The sequence below is a fragment of the Physcomitrium patens genome, chromosome 24, assembly GCF_059467195.1.
Source record: "Physcomitrium patens ecotype Gransden chromosome 24, ASM5946719v1, whole genome shotgun sequence".
Taxonomy (NCBI): Eukaryota; Viridiplantae; Streptophyta; class Bryopsida; order Funariales; family Funariaceae; genus Physcomitrium; species Physcomitrium patens.
Genome location: NC_143433.1, coordinates 3153474 through 3173474, shown reverse-complemented (window position 1 = coordinate 3173474; position 20001 = coordinate 3153474). Strand labels below are relative to the sequence as shown.

General features: G+C 34.2%; 1 protein-coding gene across 1 annotated transcript; it reads right to left on the bottom strand.

The window, feature by feature from the left end:
- Window positions 1-14237: 14237 nt before the first annotated feature.
- On the bottom strand, window positions 14238-18946 carry LOC112276730 (putative galacturonosyltransferase 13). The gene is made up of 6 exons (XM_024508354.3): window positions 18099-18946; window positions 17216-17271; window positions 16904-17047; window positions 16162-16752; window positions 15323-15625; window positions 14238-15075 (listed from the first exon to the last, which is right to left on the bottom strand). Exons 1-6 carry the CDS (start codon window positions 18307-18309, stop codon window positions 14788-14790), a joined length of 1593 nt encoding a protein of 530 aa, XP_024364122.1. The 5' UTR covers window positions 18310-18946; the 3' UTR covers window positions 14238-14787.
- Window positions 18947-20001: the final 1055 nt, after the last annotated feature.

The following is a 20001-nucleotide window of genomic DNA, read 5'->3' as shown; positions in this document are numbered from 1 at the left end:
GAAGCTTTGCATGATGTGAAACTCCATGTTGCATGTTGTTTTACGATGTTCTATGTTGTTCCACATTGTGCTGCTTTCAAACTCTATGTCTAGTGATCTTGCAATGCTAATCTCGGCAATCTGCAATAACATCATGTAGATTTTGATCTCTATTTCATCAAAAGTTGAGTAATTGCTTCACTTTCGATGAAAACAATGAGATATGCAGCCAATCACATATGGTTTTTTGTCTCCTTTGGTTTATTGTATTGGTTTATCCCTTGAACTATTTTATATAAGAGATGGGTTTGGAGAAAAAAACAAAATGGTAGGGATGGTTGACATAAGTTGATATTAAAGTAAGACTTAGCTTTGTGTATTGGTAAAACAAAACTTGCTTCTGTGTTAGTGAAAAGTTGAAAGAAGCACAAAAGTGACTTTACTTCACTGCTCCAGCTTTTCAGAATATCTATCTTGTTCCTGATTCCATTTGTTGTCTTTTTCTATCATTTTCTTTTTTTCCTATTTTCCTTTTCTTTTTTTTTAAACAACAAGGATAAACCAAGGCTGACATTTCACAGCTGCGATTTGAGGTGTCAGTCTTTACATTTAGTATTCCTTTGCATTGTGTGGGGATAGCATTTTTTAAGTCATTTAAGGTCATTCTAGATCAATATTGTTCTACTTTGAATTGGATTGGAGAATAATTGTGTTTTTGTAGAAATAAGATAAATGAAAATATACATTTTTTTAATAAATGGAGAAAGGTAAAAAGAGAGTGTAAATGAGAAGTTCTAGGATTTTTTTTTAAAAAAAAGTTAAATGGATCTCATACTATTCATAAGTGTAAAATAATCATGATTTTATTTTCATTTAAATTTGTGTGTTACAGCAATTCAAAGATGTGAGATACTTCCTATGAGCATGTATTTGAAATTTTATCATCTTAGGTTACTCATGCATTATATGTATTTTATACTCTTGGGCTTTACATGTTATAAAACAAAGCAAACTTAAGTAAAGATGCATGCATTGATTCTTAAGTGTGCCAATTCATTTAAAATATTCAAAGTTGTAGCAATTCTCTTGTAATTGTTGGACCAAGTAAACAAGGAATAATATAATTGTAAATATCTAAATTAAAGTTTTTATTAAAAAAATTAAAATTGGAACAAAAATAATCCAAATAAAAATTATAATTTAGCAATTCAAATCTAAATCTCCTAGTAATTGTAGAAAATATAGGTGTTGTATTTCCAATTCTTATCTTTTTTTAAGCTTTTGTATATTTTTTGTTCTCCAAGAGATGTCTTGGGTGTGATGTATTTTATAGTAATTTTTTACTGAATTTTAATAATAAATGATAATCTTATGTAACTGTGCACAGTCTTTTACAAATTACTTGATAGCTTCATTTGTATTTTTTTGTAAAACATTTCTCCACTATACATACTTCTCAATCCATTTGTGTTTTAAATAAACAAGAATTTATTCCAGAATGCCGCATGTTAGCAGTACAAATGTTTATTAAATTGTGATTGATTATCTTGAATAAATTAATAATAAATAAATCAATCTGAAAATCATCCCTTTACTTTTTTATTTTTGTCTAAAGATAATAGAACCACATAAATGTACAAAATCATTTAGAAATTGAACATTTTTTTTCATTGCTCAAATAAAACAATTCACCATAAATGTTATTTTCTTTTTTATATACTAGAAAATAAATAGTTTTTCGTTTAAAATTTAAAATTGAGTGTTAAGAATATATATATATATATATATATATAAATATGATTCTTAAGATTGTTGGCTTTTTTGCTGCAATAATATAGTACTAAGAGACTAAGAGCTATGAGGTCCAAACACCCTTAGCTCATCTAGATTTAGAATTTGTTAATCTTCACTTAGAATAATAATAATATTAAGTATTAAATTATTTATATGTTTTTAATTACTCTAAAGTTGATTATTAAAGCCATTAACATAAGGTTTTATACTATACAATAATAAAAAAAGATTATAAGATATTAATAGTAGAGTATTTAAATAAAATTAGAATTTAATTGATAGGGATTTGATTGTATTAGATTGTCTTAATTAATATATCTAATAATATTAGATATTAAAAAGTGATAAGTATATAAAAATACTTAATAAACATAATATTAATACTAACAATGACACTTAGCACTTCTAAAGTAATGTATCATAATAGAATAGCATCATATATGGTAACTATACATGATAACATTTTAGATATTGAAGAGGATACAAAAATAATATAGGCATAGATGCAATAGTCTAGTACATCAACATAAGTAAGGACATCACCATCCATTGGCACAAATAGAGGCAGCTAAGGGATGGATATCATAGGCTCATGGTCCAACATTGATGAGTTGTAATATGGCCATTACATGAAAGAAGAAAGAAAAGATTATATTATAGAAGAGTTTAAATAAAAATATTTTAGAAAATTATCTTAGGAATATAATTAATAGATAAAAGGTAGTAAAAATTAATAAGTATTAATATTGCCTTCTTGAAAAAGATGCTTTAATTTACTTTGTAAAGCCATTAATAAAAGAAAACAAATCATATTTACATCTTTAGAAGAGTGTTAAGAATAGGTTTTAGCAAAATTTATTCTAAAATACTAAGAATTGATATCCAAAGAGGACCAATTGTAAATTAGGATCAAAATCAAACTTTGAGCCATATACTTACAGTAATTCTAGAATTCTTTGATTAATTGAAGAGTGAAATTTTAGAAGAAACTAGTGAGTGGTATTTTGAGAGTTGGTTTTATGTGATTTAAAGACATATTGAGTTTTTTAGGGCTTTTGAAATTGAGAGATGTACTCAATGGATCTAGATTTTGAAAAATAAAAAGAAGTTAATAATTTTGAATATTGTATGAATGTTGTAGGACGTTTAAGAATGAAATTTTATGAATTTGTCTTTTTGCTTATCTTCAATATGTTTAAAAACTTTGATGTTAATCAAACAATTAGATCGAAGGTTATGAGAGTTTTATTAGATTAGGATCTTTGAGTTTTGAAATTTAGAATCAATAAGGATTTTTATGATCTTAAAAAATCCACTAATTCAATTGAAGCAAAAAATTAGTGATAGAAATTTGGACTTAGAAATCTATACACCAGCCAAATTTTGAAGCAATTAAATGGTTTAGCAAGGAGAAATCACTACTAAAAGATCAACATTTAGGTTGGAGAAGGAGGGTGGACAACTTTTGAGAGGTTTAGAAGTTTTTTTTTTAATTAGTGAGTTTGATTTTTCTAAAAATTTTTGTGCTTATTAAATCCTTGTGAATTGAAATGTGGGTGAAATTTGAATTGAAATCAATATTTTAATTAGTATTTATTGAGATTTTAAAATAGATATAAAAATTGGTTAGGATTTACTTTGAGTTTTCTTGGATTTTTTTAAGATTTGTTCAAGATCTCTTTAAGATTTAATTATAATTTGATTAGAATTTGATTAGAATTTGGTTAGGATTTTAGTAAAATTTAATTAGAATTAGTTTAGGATTTTATTAGAATTTGGTTAAGATTAGTTTAAAATTTCATTAAAATTTGATTAGGGTTGGTTTAAAGTTTTATTAGGACTTATTTAGGATTTGACTAAGATTTTATTAAGTTCAATTTAAGATTTGGTTAGAATTTAAAATTTGATTAGGATTTGGTTAAGATTAGTTTATAATTTCATTAGAATTTGATTAGTATTTGTTTAAGATTTATTTAAAATTCATTTAATATTTTTATTTTAAATATTTCTTCAAGTTTTGTTTGATATTTCTTTGGAAATTTTTTATTTCATATTTCTCAAAGGTAAATTTAAATTGTTTTTATATTTCTTTGATAATTTTCTTAAGACTTCTTTTAGATTTGAATAAAGATAGATGAGCATTATTAAGATTTAATTAAATATTTTTTTAGTATTATATTAGAGTTATTAGGAATTCCTTGTTACAAATTCTATTTTATTGTCCATAGCTAGGTGCCCAGTGCATTCTCAAGCACCCTTCATAGAATACAAAAATGCCACCTACTTGCTTCACATTGGCTCCTCCAAGATCCCACTCCAAATTCCAACCATTGAATTATAGAGTAATTTCTAAGGCAAGGTGCCAAGGTTAATAAGCAGGTTCCATTGGAGCTTGTTTGGAAGCTGGAGCAACTTGACCATTTGTTGACAACAACGGTAGCAATGCCTTAAGTATAGTGAGAGGAAGTAACTATACACTTGCATAGAAAATGCAACTCTATACAAGATAACTAGCTTATAGCATCTTCTCAATACAACCATTATTTTCTTTTAGTTACAATTAATGAAATTTCTAAAAAAAATAATGATTTGAATTGTAAAGCCAATTTGATTTCTAATAGTGATGCATTGAACAACACCATTCAAACATTTCAAATTATTGATTTAAAATTTCTTATATTTTCTAAATATCTATTATGAGATTTGAATCAAAATAAAAAAAATTATAAAATTATAAAAAAATAAATATAAATATAAATATACTTATCAAATGTGGATAGAAAAAAAAATCTCTAATATTACTTTTAAGAGTAGTAGCTAAATGCTGAACATATATTGTATGAATAATTAGGTTTTTAAGAATAGAAATAAATAAAATAATTAAATAATCTATTAAATAAAAATTAAAACATAAAAAAATTAATTGTAGATTTTTTTTACTATACATGTGGCAATATTAATTAAGATCAATCTCTCTATATTAGAGCTAATAAGCCATGTTTTAAAATTCCTTGAGATTCTACATGATGAATTTTTTAAAGAATCGGACCGAAACATATTAATTTTGAATCCTAATTTTAAATTCTTAAACAAAACCAATATAAGTAGTAGACTAGAAGGAAATGAAGCAAGACTAGCTGTTTTGTCTTTTATAAATAATATACTTGATTAGATGAAAGATGCGAAGTCTTCTAAATGCCTACTTTTTTTGTAATAGAAATTTAAAGTATAAAATCAAGTGTAAGAGAAAATAATTTGTATGAATACATAATCATTTTTTGCTTATTATCTCTTCTATTTAATTTTATCCAAGATCTATGCCCAATATGTAATAATTTGCCTCCTCTTATAATTTTCAATATAATTATTTTTCATTAATACCACTAAAATTATATCTTCGTAACAAACATAAAGTTACATAAGAACTGAAAATATTAAATATAATTACAAATTTTAATGATTTTTGAAAGATTATCAAACCTTGTAATATTATAAGATATTATATTTAATTTTATAATAATATAATTAATTTTTTTAAAATAAAATAAAATGAGATGTACTTAAGTACAATTTATCTATACAGATTTTGTACTCTAGGTGTCAACATCTTATAGAAACTATTGTCTTATTTCAGTTTGGTAGATGCTATGTTTCTAAATTTCTTCAAGAAGCTTCAAGAAGCTCTATTCTAAGTTGCACTTAAATTCAAGATTAATAAGCAAAAAATCCTAAGTGCCTTTAAAAAAAATTAATAAAGTAACTATCATAGATATATAAGATAGACAAGAAAATACATCTTTTATTACAAAATTTAGAAAAAACTATTATATTCAACAAGTTTTATTATAAAAAAAATAAAAGAATATTAAAAAATCAGAAAAAATCTTAGAAAAAATAATTGCTAAAATTCATATTAAATTCCAAAATATTATTATATAAAAATAATATTTAGAACAAGAAGTTTTTTTTAATTTTTTTTAAACATAAGAAAGTATGTAGTCAAATAATTGAATCTATAATTAAATTTATGTACATGAGATGTGTTGTTTTGAAAAAGAAATTAAGCTTTTAAAAACAATTTTAGAATAAATATCCAAAGTCTTAGAAATTTTATTAAGAAAAATAAATAAGAATTAAAAAAATGATAAAAATTGGGAATAATTTATCATTCTATCTTTATAAAAAAGATAGAGATTCCTAAGTATACTTCAAATCCTCTAAGCTTAAAATTCTTACATTCTAAAAAAATAATAAAGATTATTAAACATATTATAAAATAAATTCTTTCATTTATTCAAATACATGATACAATTAAAGCCTTACTTAAAAATAAGATATTTGACTTATATTGAGTAGATATCAGAGCTTTTGGAAAGCCATCAAAATAATTATTCAAAATTTATCAAAGACTTATTAACTAGAAGTTATTTTTTACAACCAGTTATACGAGATCTCATTGGTTTAAATTTTATAAAGAATTAAAAAGATACTTAAGAAATTATCAATCCATTATCTTATTTAATTCTAAGTGTAAAATTATTTCTTAAGTATTCTTATAGAAAATTCAACCTATTTTGTTAGAATTTATTAATTCAGATCAAATAATTTTCTTATTTTTATCACATCCTTTAGATAATTTATTTTAATCTACAAAGCTTTACATTGATTTAAAACCTCAAAACAAAATCCTATCCTCTTCAAGCTTGCTTTAATCAAAAAATGTGGTTGCATAAATTTAAGATTTGTTTTCAAGTCTCCAAAAGCCTTTGGATTTTGCTCTCATCTTGTTAATCTAAACAACTTCTATTTTTAAAAGTAATAGATCAAGTTAATATTTATTTATTTTTATTTTTAAATTTCAAATTTAAAGAGCAATTAAGCAAGATTTTTAAAGGTCACCATATTTATCTCATTTCATTAAGAGAAGTCTTAATTCCAACCTTAAAACGATCTTCTAATGAATTCTTATGAAAGAATTAGTGCTCTCAAGAACCCAGGATCAATTCATTATTAACCAATATGTCAATACTTTAACAATATTTTTAAAAGATAAAAAAATAATTTTGAATTAACCATTAATAAAAAAAAATAAGTTTAATGATAATTTTAGTTTTAAATTAATTAAAGCCAAATTTTAGAAATACATTATTTTTAACAATCTAAACCGGATTTGGCCAGAAAATATCAAAAGATATAGATTAAAAAAGTAAGATGAAAATAATTCTGAGCACTTCTTTTAGTTTAGATATAAACTTAATTTTTGCTTCTAAATTCTTAATATAGAAAATATTTAAAAAAAAATTAAAGTATTGGTGCACCATAAAGCTCAACTTCTTAAATCAAAGTATAGATATCAACTACATAATTATAACATTCATTGTCTATTTTATAATAATTTAGAATGGATTCTTATAAGAAATAAAATCAATAAAAATATAGCTTAGAACCCCATTTGAGAAGCAAATACTTAAGTACAAGAAGTGAAATATTTTATTTATCGGCTAGCCAATATATACAACATTGGAAGCTTAACTTCATTGATTCAAAAACAACCTTTAATATCTTAATAATTTAATAGATTCTTAAGGCATTTATACTAAGAAGAGCACTTTTTAAATATTTTATTCAATTGATATATCAATATAGATTTTAATTGATATATCTTTCTAAAATTATAAATAAATAAGAACTAAGTGAATATTAGATAAAAATATTTAATTCAAAATATTCAACGAGGTCTAAAATATAGAGAAGAATATACCAAGTGTAGAAATTACCAACTAAAAATCTTAAGCATAAATCCCTTAATAATCTTTACTCCATGCATAGTTTTTTTTCCTAGCATAAAAATGATATTAATCTAATAGACTTCACAAATTTTAAGTAAAATTACTATTAAACTTTACAAAATTAAGGTCCAACAGGTCAAAGATCTGTAGCATGTAGAACTGAACATGCCAAAAGTAGGATGAGACAATGCCTAATTTAAACCTGCTATCTTCACATAGTCACACATTCAAATTTTAATATTCTAAAGTCTACAAATATAGATATTTATCTTACTTTTAGGACTTTGGAAAAAAATTTTAAAAAAAATGCCAAGTTAGATTAAACAATGAAAAATAGTGATTGTTGGCTTTATACTTATTCGAAGTTTTAAAAAAGCAAGGCTCAAGGAATTGATCGTGATTGCTCTAATATTTAGAATACTTTAATCCATAACATCTACTTTACAAAAAAATCATACATATTTTGAAGAAAGCTTATAAAATTACTTCACTTAATAATTTTAAAGCAATTACAAAACAAAACAACATGAATTACACAAAAATGCACTTATATATGGCAATAGCATATCAAAGCATTTAAAAATAAAAACACAAAACTTGGATTTTTTGAAAAAATGCAAAATCTTGATTACAATCTTAATAAAATAATTTAGAGAACTATATACACATTAAAAATTTGAATTATAAAAGAAGATATACAATTGTTAAAGAAAAAAATTTCTATTGCTCCAATTCAAATTACCAAGCAGAATGTTGTCTTTTATTCAAATTTCACCATCCAATGGCCAAAACTTTTAAATAAAGATAGGGCTAAAAAAGATTTTATTCTAATATAGCTTACATGACACAAAAGCATTATTGAAAGTGTATAGAGAGAAAAAAACAAAAAAACAAAACAAAACAAAAAAACAAAACAAATAAAAAAACAAATAAAAGACCTTACAATGAATTGCAATATATTAAGAAATTTTAAAAGATGCAGATAACAAATTAGTATGTCTTAATGCATAAACATTGCATAAAGTGGAATTATATACTTCCACCTAATGTAACTATTTTCACATCCTAAGTCCTAAGTATGTAGAACTACCACACCCTAGTTCAAAAGCGTAGGGTTTCATTTAAAGGAAATCATGTAGAATCAATCGTATCAGACGATAATTTAAGTCATTGTTTAGGAGAGCTCAAACCAGGAGTGACGTAATTATTATCGTTCATTTTCTGGACGTCATGTGACAGGCACAAAGAGCTCGCTTCCTCAAACTAGTTTCTGCCGAAATGGTGCAGCAAATCATTCTACGGAAGAGTAGAGCAGATTGTGTCATACAGCGAGGTCTTGAAGTAATATTGTGGAAATTAGCCGATTCGCCCATTTATTATCCAACCGGACAATATCACCTTTTTTGTGGATCCCTCAGGCACATGTACGAACCTGTAATCGTCCTTTCTATTGTCTGTATTAGTAATTCGTGCATGACAATACGTTTTAGACCGAAGAATAATCAACATATCTCTATGCTGGTATAGTTATCTTTGTGTCTTATCCTAAAGTCCTGTGTACCAACCGTATGAATTTTCTGCTGTAATTTTACTGCTTCTAATCGTTTCATGCAAACGAAACGCAGTAAAAGATAGTATCGGTCATTTTGGTGTCTGAAACTTTCAGCCAAAGTTTAACTTTCTTGACGTTATGTTTCCAAGTTTGGACTTCGTGTGTTGAGATTGTTCGTCCTCTTGGGCTAGAGCAACCTGGAGATATCTACCTTACTCCTCTTGGTTCCAAAAAGAACTTCTGCATGGCTCAAGTAACTTTGTGTTGAGGCCATTAGAGCGAGCATTCTGTAGTGCACTAAGGAGTTCAGAGGCAGTATTATGAACGTCGTACTTGCACTGATTTTCCACGTCATGTCAGTATGTCCAGCATAATTTCCATTCCTCATCCCCTCGGATTATGCGTACAATTTCTGGGGGTGACTTTGTCATGACCATCGAGTCTACCGCACAGTCTGTAATGCAAGGATATGCCCATTTCTCGTTGCTGCTTTCGTGGCATGTCTGGGATTCAGTCTGGGGGTGGGGGTGTGTTCACCATACAACTGCAACGTAAACTAGTGCTCCACAGGATAGACATGACAGCAGTGACGAATGGAACACAAAACGGGCGATGTTCCTGGGATACGAAGATCCTTGCCCCAAGAGAATGCTCCACGATGCTTCAACCGAGCAGGAACTTGGTTTTGCTGGATCCACAGAGTGAGCTTTAATGGAAGAGCATTGATGACATCGTTTTCTTGCTGCGCCCCTGTCGTCCTCCACTGTGTCAACGTGGTTGTGTTGGAACCGGAATGTAACCCAACCACTGAAGATAAGAAAGAAACTACATGAGAGAGAAAGAGCGTGAGGTTGAGAAAGAATTTGCAATGCGGTCAGCTGGAAAAGCTAGAAACCCTCTGCAGACCGAGGTTATGAATTCGATCGAGGAGCTGCAGCAGACTCCCAAAAACGACGACGACGAGGAAGCTATAGCGTGATGCACGGTGGATTTCCAATCCAACCACTCTCGTGTAAGTACTCCTCGGAGACCAGGCCTCCAGGCTCATTTTCCATTCAGCTTGTGGTGACGAAACCAAGTGCATTCTCATTTCGTTTCCCATCTTTCATGGTTTGTTTGTAGATGACGTGGGTCAATGTTGAGTTCAAGATATATACACATGTATGTAGAAAGAGGGTGTTGTTAATGCCACCAAAGTTTCTGCTACTGCTGCCACACTTAATTCTTATGAGTTTTTAATTAATTTTTATTAAAATTTAAGTTAAATTTTATATAATTTTAAATGTATATAAGAAATATTAATATAACCTTTATTGAAATAAAATAAATAAATAAATATGTTTAGTAGGTGACATATTGTGGTGGTAATAGAAATATTATATTTATTCATTTATTTATTTATGATTAACAATTATAAATGAGAAAGATTAAACAACTTTTTTTTAAGAAAAAAAGCGAAAAAGTATTGAAATTGTTGCATAGAACAAAATCTGCTCACTTTGTACTAAACTAAATCAAACAACTACAATATATTTTTTATAATCCTCCTTACTTCTTTAAACATTAATTTGTAATGAAATTGTCAATAGATTAAATTAAAATACTTAACCCAGATTGTAATTAATAACAATGCATATAATGAAAGTCAATAAACTTCAAAAATTGAGTACAATGTTCAAATAAGAATTGATATTTTATTTTGCTAACAAAAAAACCATATGTTTGTTTAGTAAGTTTTTAAAAGATCTTTTTAATCATTAGCCGGGTAATAATGTTGTTTTCTTAAGGTCCTCAGTTAACCATGCCTACTTTCAGTCCAATTAACTAGCATTGAAATAAAGCATGAAATAAAGTTCTGCACCCAAACAACCTTCATGTACGATTTTTTGTTCTCTATTCAAAAGAAATTTAAGAAAAAAATTAAAAAATCAAAAAAAAGATAATTTAAATAAAATTTTCAAATTTTCAAATTTCAAAATTTTAACACTTGCGTTGATTTTTTAAATTTTTATTTTGAATCTACAATGTATATTTTATTTTTTAATGTATATTTTATATGACAATTTATTTAATCTATGGTAGTTACAAGATTATTGAAGATTTTACAAACATGTGTATGTCAATACATCATCAAAGTGATCTGGTAACGATTAATAAATATATATAGATTGATTAAATAAGAATCAGAAAACAGCAAAACACACATATAAATACGTACATACATACATACAGTAGCGAAATCAGTGTTTTCTCCGAAAGCTTTTTGCTCTCCGTGCCGTAGACTTTTACTTTTTTGAACGAACCAAAATATCGAATTCGAAAGATTTCGATAAAGTGCTCCAGTTACCGTTCAACCCATCACGAGTACGTTGCTGCCGAAGAATGTTACCGTTTACTAGTAAGCCCGTCGACTTACCAGTAACATATCCTTCCTCTTTCCCATAAAGAGGAAGCATCCTCTCGGTTCCAGGTACAGAAGACCGTCCATCTTTTTTCTCTCGCCGCCGTTCTTGTCTGGTTTCGCTGATTCTCGAGCGCTTGGTAGCGTAAAGCTCTTCTCGTCGCAATGGCCCTCGTCAACCTTTCTGTTGCTTCCGCGATAGTCGCGGCAGTCTTCCTCTTGTCGCTTGGCATGCAGGGCACTATGGTTATGGCACAAGGTGCGCCTGCACCCGGACCCGGAGGGACGGAAGGACAGTCTTCGGGAGCTGTCTCCGGCGCCGTTTACAGCGTCGCTGGTGTTCTCGTCAGCCTGTTGGCTATTGCGGCAGGATTCGCTCAGTTGTGAGTTTCAGTTTCGAAATTAGCGCATCTGAGTTTGGTGCCCTGTGAACATGATATCTTCAGAAGTCCCACCGGACGCGGGAAGTGCAAGAATTCTATCTTGGCCTCTTGTCAATTTTCAAACATATTACCACTCGCAGTGCTTGTACTGGAGGTTTTCTCCGTGAGATGGTCGACAGTACTTCAAAACGCATCTGGCGACGAATTGTAGTTTTCTTTCTACGAGTAGAGACTTTATTTTCGGTGAATTTTTGCTTTAGAAATGGCCGATCTGTGGTGCAGGAGCTCCCAGGTGTGGCGGACAGAGCTACGGCTGCCCTTATTGCCAAGGTAGTAGGGCATGCTATGACCTTGTACATAATTTTGTTAGAAGTGTGCTATCATTCACCCAGCGGGAAATCTAAATCAATCAAGTTTCACGTATGTTCAGGCACAACTGCATGTTAACCGTTCCTGTAGAACTCCGTTAGCAGGATAGATGGATTTCGTCGGTATGGCGCGGGGGTGCCCTTTGTAATAACATTGCCCATTCTGCATCTTAATATTGAGAACACATTCAGTTTGTGGCGTATGTGCATTTGTGTTGTTTCGATTATGTCTAAATCTATCTGCAGCGATTACGACGTACTTCATTATAGTGACGAGCGTCGGCCGAAACTGATTGCTGTTGCACGTTTGAATATACGTCAACATGTTAATGTTAAGAAATTCTTTAAAAGCTTGTTAGTTGAGAATTTGACATAGATTTTATCGGAATGTTACTAACATAAGTGAAACACCCTATTAGCTACTGCTTTCCTTTGACACTTCTGGAGGCGAAAATGCCATACGTTTCACCCATGCTAATCCATCCTAGAACATTTTCTCAATGTAACCCTGAATATCTCGGCCATCTTTTCCCGTTGTGAACTTTCACGCCCACTACATGCAGAACATTTACACCTGCCGGAACATAGAGTATACGGTCATCAAAGCGGAGTGATCGTAGTTAATACATAGTCGAGAAACTATTAAAAGATTGGCGGATAAGGAGTAAGTACAATTCAAATGACCCTGACAAAATTTTACAAGCCATTTAAGCTGGTATCCTATCCATAAATTCTGCAATATCACAATTCTAACCTAACACACTAACAGATGAAAAGTTGTTCACTGAAAAGTACACACCACTATGGAACACGTCGGAAATTCTCTGCTATACAACCCACCCTATAGTATATGGCAAAGAAAAAGTAAGATTCAACCCTTAGCACATGCATGGTTAGTAAAGGAAGTCCGTCACGGATAAGATGTAATCGATAGCTATTGCTAAAAATATTAACTGCTGAGAATAAGTTTCTGATTTCTATAACTACGGAAAATTATACGCCCTTCATCACTACATCTTTTCAAATGATCTTTTACCAATTTAGACATCCAAAGCACTGTTTTATTCTGAGTGGTTTGAACAACAATATGGCAACATGCAAAATTCCTATAAAATTTCAGCAAAGAAATATATGAACATCCAACACAATTCATTAAAAGTATTTTTTATTTGTGGCTATCTAAGACTTTATTCAAGCCAATATTTTCAACTTATAGTATGAAAAAGAACAGAGATATTACCAAGCTGGCAATTTAAGAATTAAGTGAAAAAAAAGTTGGAATCCACGCCAACATTATAATACTAATACAAGCTGATAAAGCATTAACATTATTCACAAATACAGTTACTGTAGGATTATCAAACTTGAGCTGCTAATTTCTATTTACCAGCGCATGTGGATGGAACATGACTTCTTAAGGTTGAGCAGACAAGTCCGTGTGCCCCAAATACTTTCCTCTAAAAGAACGACATCAATCCTTGCTACAATGGTCCCAATACATTTGATTCTGAACTAAGCGCTAAGGAGTATCCTGCTGCACATACAACGTTGGTTCAGAGTTTCAGAGAGTACCCTTGCATTCTGTTGCGAAGCCGAGAAATTGTTACTGAAATGAAATAGTTAGTTGGGCACCTCCGTTCAATAGGTTCTTCAAGCCAGTTCTCCAGGAATAACCGGCCAGTTAACAACTGAAAATGCAGCTAACACAAATATAACTCGACAGAGCATGCACTAGTTAAGAAGAAATACAGGTCAAAATTTACTACATGGTTTTCTAGCAAAAATAACTTTACCCTCCCAAACCATCTTGACCAATATCATCCTACTACACTTTTCAAAGGTATCGGTAAAGTCCACCTACGCCTCTTTCAATAACACATCCTGCTTAGTGTCCAGAGCATTTATGCTCCAAACTTCCACGATTAAGAACCGAAGGGTATCCATTCAAGCTCAACTAGGAGAGAAACGATGTTGTTATAAGGGTGACATTAGCACCAAAAGTATAAAAAGAAACAAAGGTGTTACACATATTCCAATTTGGAAGTTTCTACTCGACAACGAGAACTCAAGTCAAGGTAATGCACTTTACTGCTCTCTATCAATAATGACCTTGCTGACCTTATTTCAAAAAATCAGGTGACATGCAACACTTTCATACCCTATAGCTGTTGCAAATAATGTGACAAGAATAATCCTCACGGGACAAGCCACTGCAACCTTCACCTCAACACTACCCTCTCATGTTTCAAGGGTACTATCTTCACATGTAATGTCTCTGCCTTCAACTTCACCTCCCCCCATTCCATTCAAGTACATCACAGGCCCACTCTGTTTGCTTGCGCATCCAGCAATACAATCTCCGACAACAGCCCATGCTTTGCCATCCCTGCTCTTGAGCCTCTTCACATGAACCTCCTCTATACGACACCTTGGGTATCTCTCCGAGACAGGGACTTGTAGCCAGAAGACGAGGAATTCATGATAGCGATTCTCCAATTAACAAACGAGGTTGAAAGAGAAGCTACGCTCTGTCCAAAATATTACATTGCCTAACAAATTCATTAGAGTAATTCACGTACTTGGACCAGAACGGTCTCAGCTGCGGAAAAGCAATGTCCAACCACGGCTTCGCTTGTCCATTGTAGTGAATCACAGCTGCCTTTTCCACAGCTTCTAAGTTAGTTTTCGTATTATACCCCAGGCCCAACATGTGCCAGTTACCAGGGATTGGATGCACATTCCCGTCAAAGGCTATCAGTGCTGGGGGTAACGTCCCTAACCTCCACAACGTTAAATTCAGTTGCAGATTCTGAACAAATACACGAACTGATTCAGTACTTTAACATATCACCTCCAAGACAGGCAAACCCCAAAGCTATTGAACTTCACCTATCGTTCATCAAAGGCATTGGATCTGAGCTATGAAAGACCGCCGTCAAGGATCGATACCAAAACTGAACCTTCTCCATTTTGCAAACATAGCATAGTAGAAGTATGCCACAGGCAGAAGTTCAAGTCACTCGTTTTTAACCGAGCAGAAACGAGAGAGCACATACCTGCTTTTGCCAATAGTGGTAAACACGAGTAATGTCAGCTTTCCTCCAAGCTCGTAAATCAAACACATTCATGCCATATGCCCACGCACACTTATCTTGATCAAACGTTGAAGAGATTATGGGGTGCGAGAAATTGAAGTAGTTCTTGAACGTCTTCGACATCACCCATGTGTCATCCCCACGACAAGTCTCAACAGCACCGTTAACTTTCCCATGAAGATCCATATTCCACAAAGGGCTCAGATCCGTTTGCACCACGACATCATCATCAAGAAACACCACCTTCTCCAGTTCCGGAAATAACTGTAACCACGACAAAAACGACAGTAGAAACATCCACAACCCCATTTAAGTATTCAGTGGATTACAAACTGGTACATCGTTACGTTCAAACTGAACATGCTGAAGAAAAAAAAAGTTGGAGTCAGCAAACTGCACCATAGCGGCAAGGGGAACGCAAAGATGAGGAACAACTGAAACCTCCTTAGAAAAGTCTCGAACTAGAATTACCGTGCTCAATACGTAGCTGCAGTGCAGCAATTCTGCTTATATCAAACTAAACCCCAAAACCTCATATTGATACTGCACAGGCATGTCTAAGAAGTACACCGCCATAACAAGGCAAAAACAATGTGGTGCACGCCTTAGCTGGAGACATTATGGAGAGGAATTCTCCAAAAATAGATGGTTGCACAAGCAAACGTCACTGAGACTCAATCTTAAACCTCTCCACGTGATTCCCTCCACATCAATTCTGCCGTATCTGGCTCTAGTGTACACGCAAAGTGGGTTGTAGAATATGATACTTTCAATAAAAGACCGAAGCGTAAATTACTCACGTCTGGTAGGTAGATGCGGAGGTGATTCATGATGGAGATGTACTTCGGAGAACGAGCCTGCAAATACGACGCCAGGATAGTGGGCGAGTACTGACTTATGTTCGCCCCTGCTGTGTGGTCACCATGGTAATAATATTTGATGTCCTGAGAAGATTCCATTGCCTCCAACACAGGCACGTTATCCCTGGTCAACCATTCAAACTGGTGCACTCCTTTCACCTCCACTATTGCAGGAGCTAATGGGTTAAGCGCAAACCATGCGTGCATAGCTGCATGCGTTTTCTTGTCAGTGATTACATGGAACACTATCTTCTCAGGTTGGGCTGCGTTACGTATTGTCGAAGTCACAACTACCGCAGCCGCTAAGACGTTGTCAGTCGCGAGAACCAGGTGATAATATTCTGGATCAGTCAACCGAGGAGCCAGGTCGGGCGAGGGCAGATCCTGCCGAGCTCGCGCATTGCTTGAATACTCCCCTGTCAACTTCAACGCCAGACAATGGAGACCCTTCGGCACTCCGCTGCTCGCATAGTGCCTGTAAAGGGCCTCCTGAAGCCTTGCTGCACGGACCTTTTCCTCATTCACCTCAACCTACAAATCAATGTTCTTCAGTACTCAGAGCTCATGGAACCGTCACATGTGCTAACATAACCTTCACTAGGTATACGAGACAATCATGCAGACCAACTGTGGGACCATTCAGATGGAGCCCGTAACTCTGGTTTTTTTACTCCTAACATACCATAGATTTCATGCGTCGCAAAAGTGTCGGCATGTCATACTGCTTGTTCCGAGCTTCTACCAGCAATGCCTCGATAGTATCAGGCACATCAGTCGACTCCTCGCTTCTATACTCTAGGAGAGCTGAGTACTTGTCTCCTGTATTCTGCACGAACCACGGATTGCGCTACATCGAATCAAATTGTATTCTCATTGGGATATGCAGAAGAACATAAACACTAAAACGCCAGACGGAAATAAATGCTACTGGTTAAATTGAACGACGCCGGAGGGACCTAATTATGATTAACGATGGATGAGACGCAAAACTCACTCGAGAAGCATGTCGTTTCCACGATAATTTGGGTCCAAGTTTCCTTCCGAAGCAATCTAACAAGCACACAAGCAGTCACTTCATGTCAGAGTCTACCCCCCAACAGCCCTGCAACATTTGAACCCAGAAAAGCGATAAACTTGCTCCTTCAAAATCGTGGCCAGCTAAGAACCAATATCTCCCCGTACCAACTTCACAATCAAAATTTTGAGAAGTAGATCAAAACGAGGGTCACAGCTTCGACCTGATCCATACTCGAAAGAATTCGGGCAAATAGAAGCAATGATCTCAAGCCCCAATGCCAGCTCAAAAAAATTGCAGATAAAACGGTGCAATTAGCCCTAATCATAGTAACGACAACGATCCAACTGAGCGAAATAAATTGTACGACCTGCCCGCCTCATTGCCCCAAGAGCTCTTTCAGGGTTTCTATCACGGCCACGCTTGGCTGAGCAGCACTTACATTAATGAAAAACTTCAGCACTTGTATACCTGAACTACATTCAAAACTCGGCATGCAGAGAAACCAATAGAGAAGTAAAATCTACACTGCCCAAGTTCCGGGACGGGCTATGACGGGCAAAGACCTCCCATAAGATTGTGTTAATCTCCGACTCATTTGAAAACAGTGGATCCGCTCAAACACATCTGGGAGGGATTAGACAGAGAAATAGAATAGAAATATAGTGGGATGTGGTTGTGACATGATGATCCCGGTTTGCATAGTCAACAAATGGTACAAATCAGAAGATGTGCAAAAAAGATACACAAGATGTCACACTTAATGTTCCAGATACGCAGACAGAAGATGTTAGACTACCTGTAGGTTATGGAATCCACAAGAATCAAGAAGGATGCGAACTTCCATAAGATGTGGACATACCGAGAGATGTGCAGTTGTGAACGCCTTCGAGTGTGATGAGCGCGCTGGTAATGAAAAGGAATGGCAGAAGGAATGCGAGAGAGAGGACAGTCCAGAAGACACAACGGTAACTCAGGTACCTAGCCGCGACTTTCATCTTTAAGGGATCTAAGAACCCAGGAGATGTGGATATAGTGATCCGTCTCATGCCGGGGGAGATGTGGACCTGCATTGTGGGCCACCTCTTCCCCCTGTGCACTCAAGGGCTCCCAGATCCTCCCCTCTCCTCCTCCTCCCTGTCCACCATTACTTTCCCCGCCGAGATCCCTACTCAGCAACCCTTCAACCAGCTCCGCAGCTCTCCATTTCTATTTCAACCCTCCCACCCCGCGTTACTCTGGCTTCGCCCGATCAACCCGCACACACTCAATGGCAGTACGCTCACCTCCCCATATACCACACCTCTCCTCCTTCACCCACACCTCGAAACCCAAACCCTGGCGTCCTTTGGTCTATTACGAAGCCAGGTTCCCGTTATCCGCTTCAACCCTGCTGCTCCATCCTCCAGCTTCTGAATATGAACTCGATCCCTGCACCACTCTTCTCCTTCTCCTCCTCCTCCTTCAACATATACTACCTCTCTCTTTCTCCCCACCGCAGACCCCTTCACTACATCCCCTCCCTCAATGCACCGTCGCCACCATACCATTCCACCACTACCATACCATAACGCTCGCGATCTGCATCCCCTTTCTAACAAACCTCCTCTCCAACCACCCCTGCAACCGAATAAGCCCGAAATCCTCAATCTGCTCCAAGCCACTCTCCCCTCTTTCCATAATCCACTGCCCACGCCTCCAGACGAAAGCTCTAGAACCCACCCTCTCGCGCCTTCAAACACATGCCATTAGGACTGAAGGCCACTAATGACCTCCACCGAACGCACTCCGCAGCCAATGTCACGCGCCCAGAGCGAGAAACCGGGAACGAAAGGAAATAGTGCGCCTCCGTCCCCTTCTTCCCTGCGTCGCCAGTTCGCGCACCTACATCGCTTTCTCGTCGCGTCGCGAGCTCCGGCGCTAGTGCGGGAGACGCCCTGGAATCCCTCTTCGTCTTCCTACTGCTTTGTTTCAACTGCGCGACTTGCCCTCAAGGCGACGACACCACGGTGACGGGCGACGAGGACTCATCGCCCTTGTGGATCTGACACTCTCGTAGATGAGTGGGTAGCCGATCGATGAAGCTCTTGATATCTACGATCGATGTGGCTCCCGGCCCGCGTGAGAGACTTCAAGGGTCTCCGTTATCGTAAATTCCTTTCGAGGCCCCCCAAAATCGGGTTTATCCTTGATAGGGAATATAGGGCCCCAGTCAGTCGCAGTCGGAGTCGGTCATTCCGGACTTAGTTATACCCTTCATCCATTTTTTGTGAATATCTATGGTGGAGTGTGATCAGAACGTTTCGATTTGAATATGCAGGAATGGCTTTCAAAAATTTGAAGAAGAAATCTATAAATATATAAATGTATATATACATTCAGTATCACCTCTCCTAAGTTCACTCCTAATAAGTTATAACCTTCCAAAAGTATTAAAAAATGGAGGAACAGACCTGATTCTATGGTTATAACTTGTCTCCTGATCATCTAATTCGATATGTGCACCATTTTTTTTGATTGGGCTGAGCAGATTCTTGATTTGACATTAGATTTTATATTGAAAGATCTCAAATTATGCCTACGAGCTCTTCTTTGATTGTTTCTTCACCATTGTCAATTTTTGCAATTTCAGGTGCTTGCTTGAACAATCGAGTATGTCTAAAGCAGTTTTGTATTGTTGTTGAAGATAATCCTACTGAAGTTGTAATTAACCAATACATTGTTGTCAAATGGTCAACCTTGTATAAGTTGAGTTCATTTTGCAA

Excerpts from the sequence above, each read along its gene's own strand:
- LOC112276730 (XM_024508354.3), bottom strand. The coding sequence starts at position 18,309 with ATGCAGGTCCACATCTCCCCCGGCATGAGACGGATCACTATATCCACA. Across the intron at positions 17,048-17,215 it reads GGAAACGACATGCTTCTCGA|AATACAGGAGACAAGTACTC; the intron begins GTGAGTTTTGCG and ends TGGTTCGTGCAG. Across the intron at positions 15,076-15,322 it reads ACCACTATTGGCAAAAGCAG|AATCTGCAACTGAATTTAAC; the intron begins GTATGTGCTCTC and ends GTATTTGTTCAG.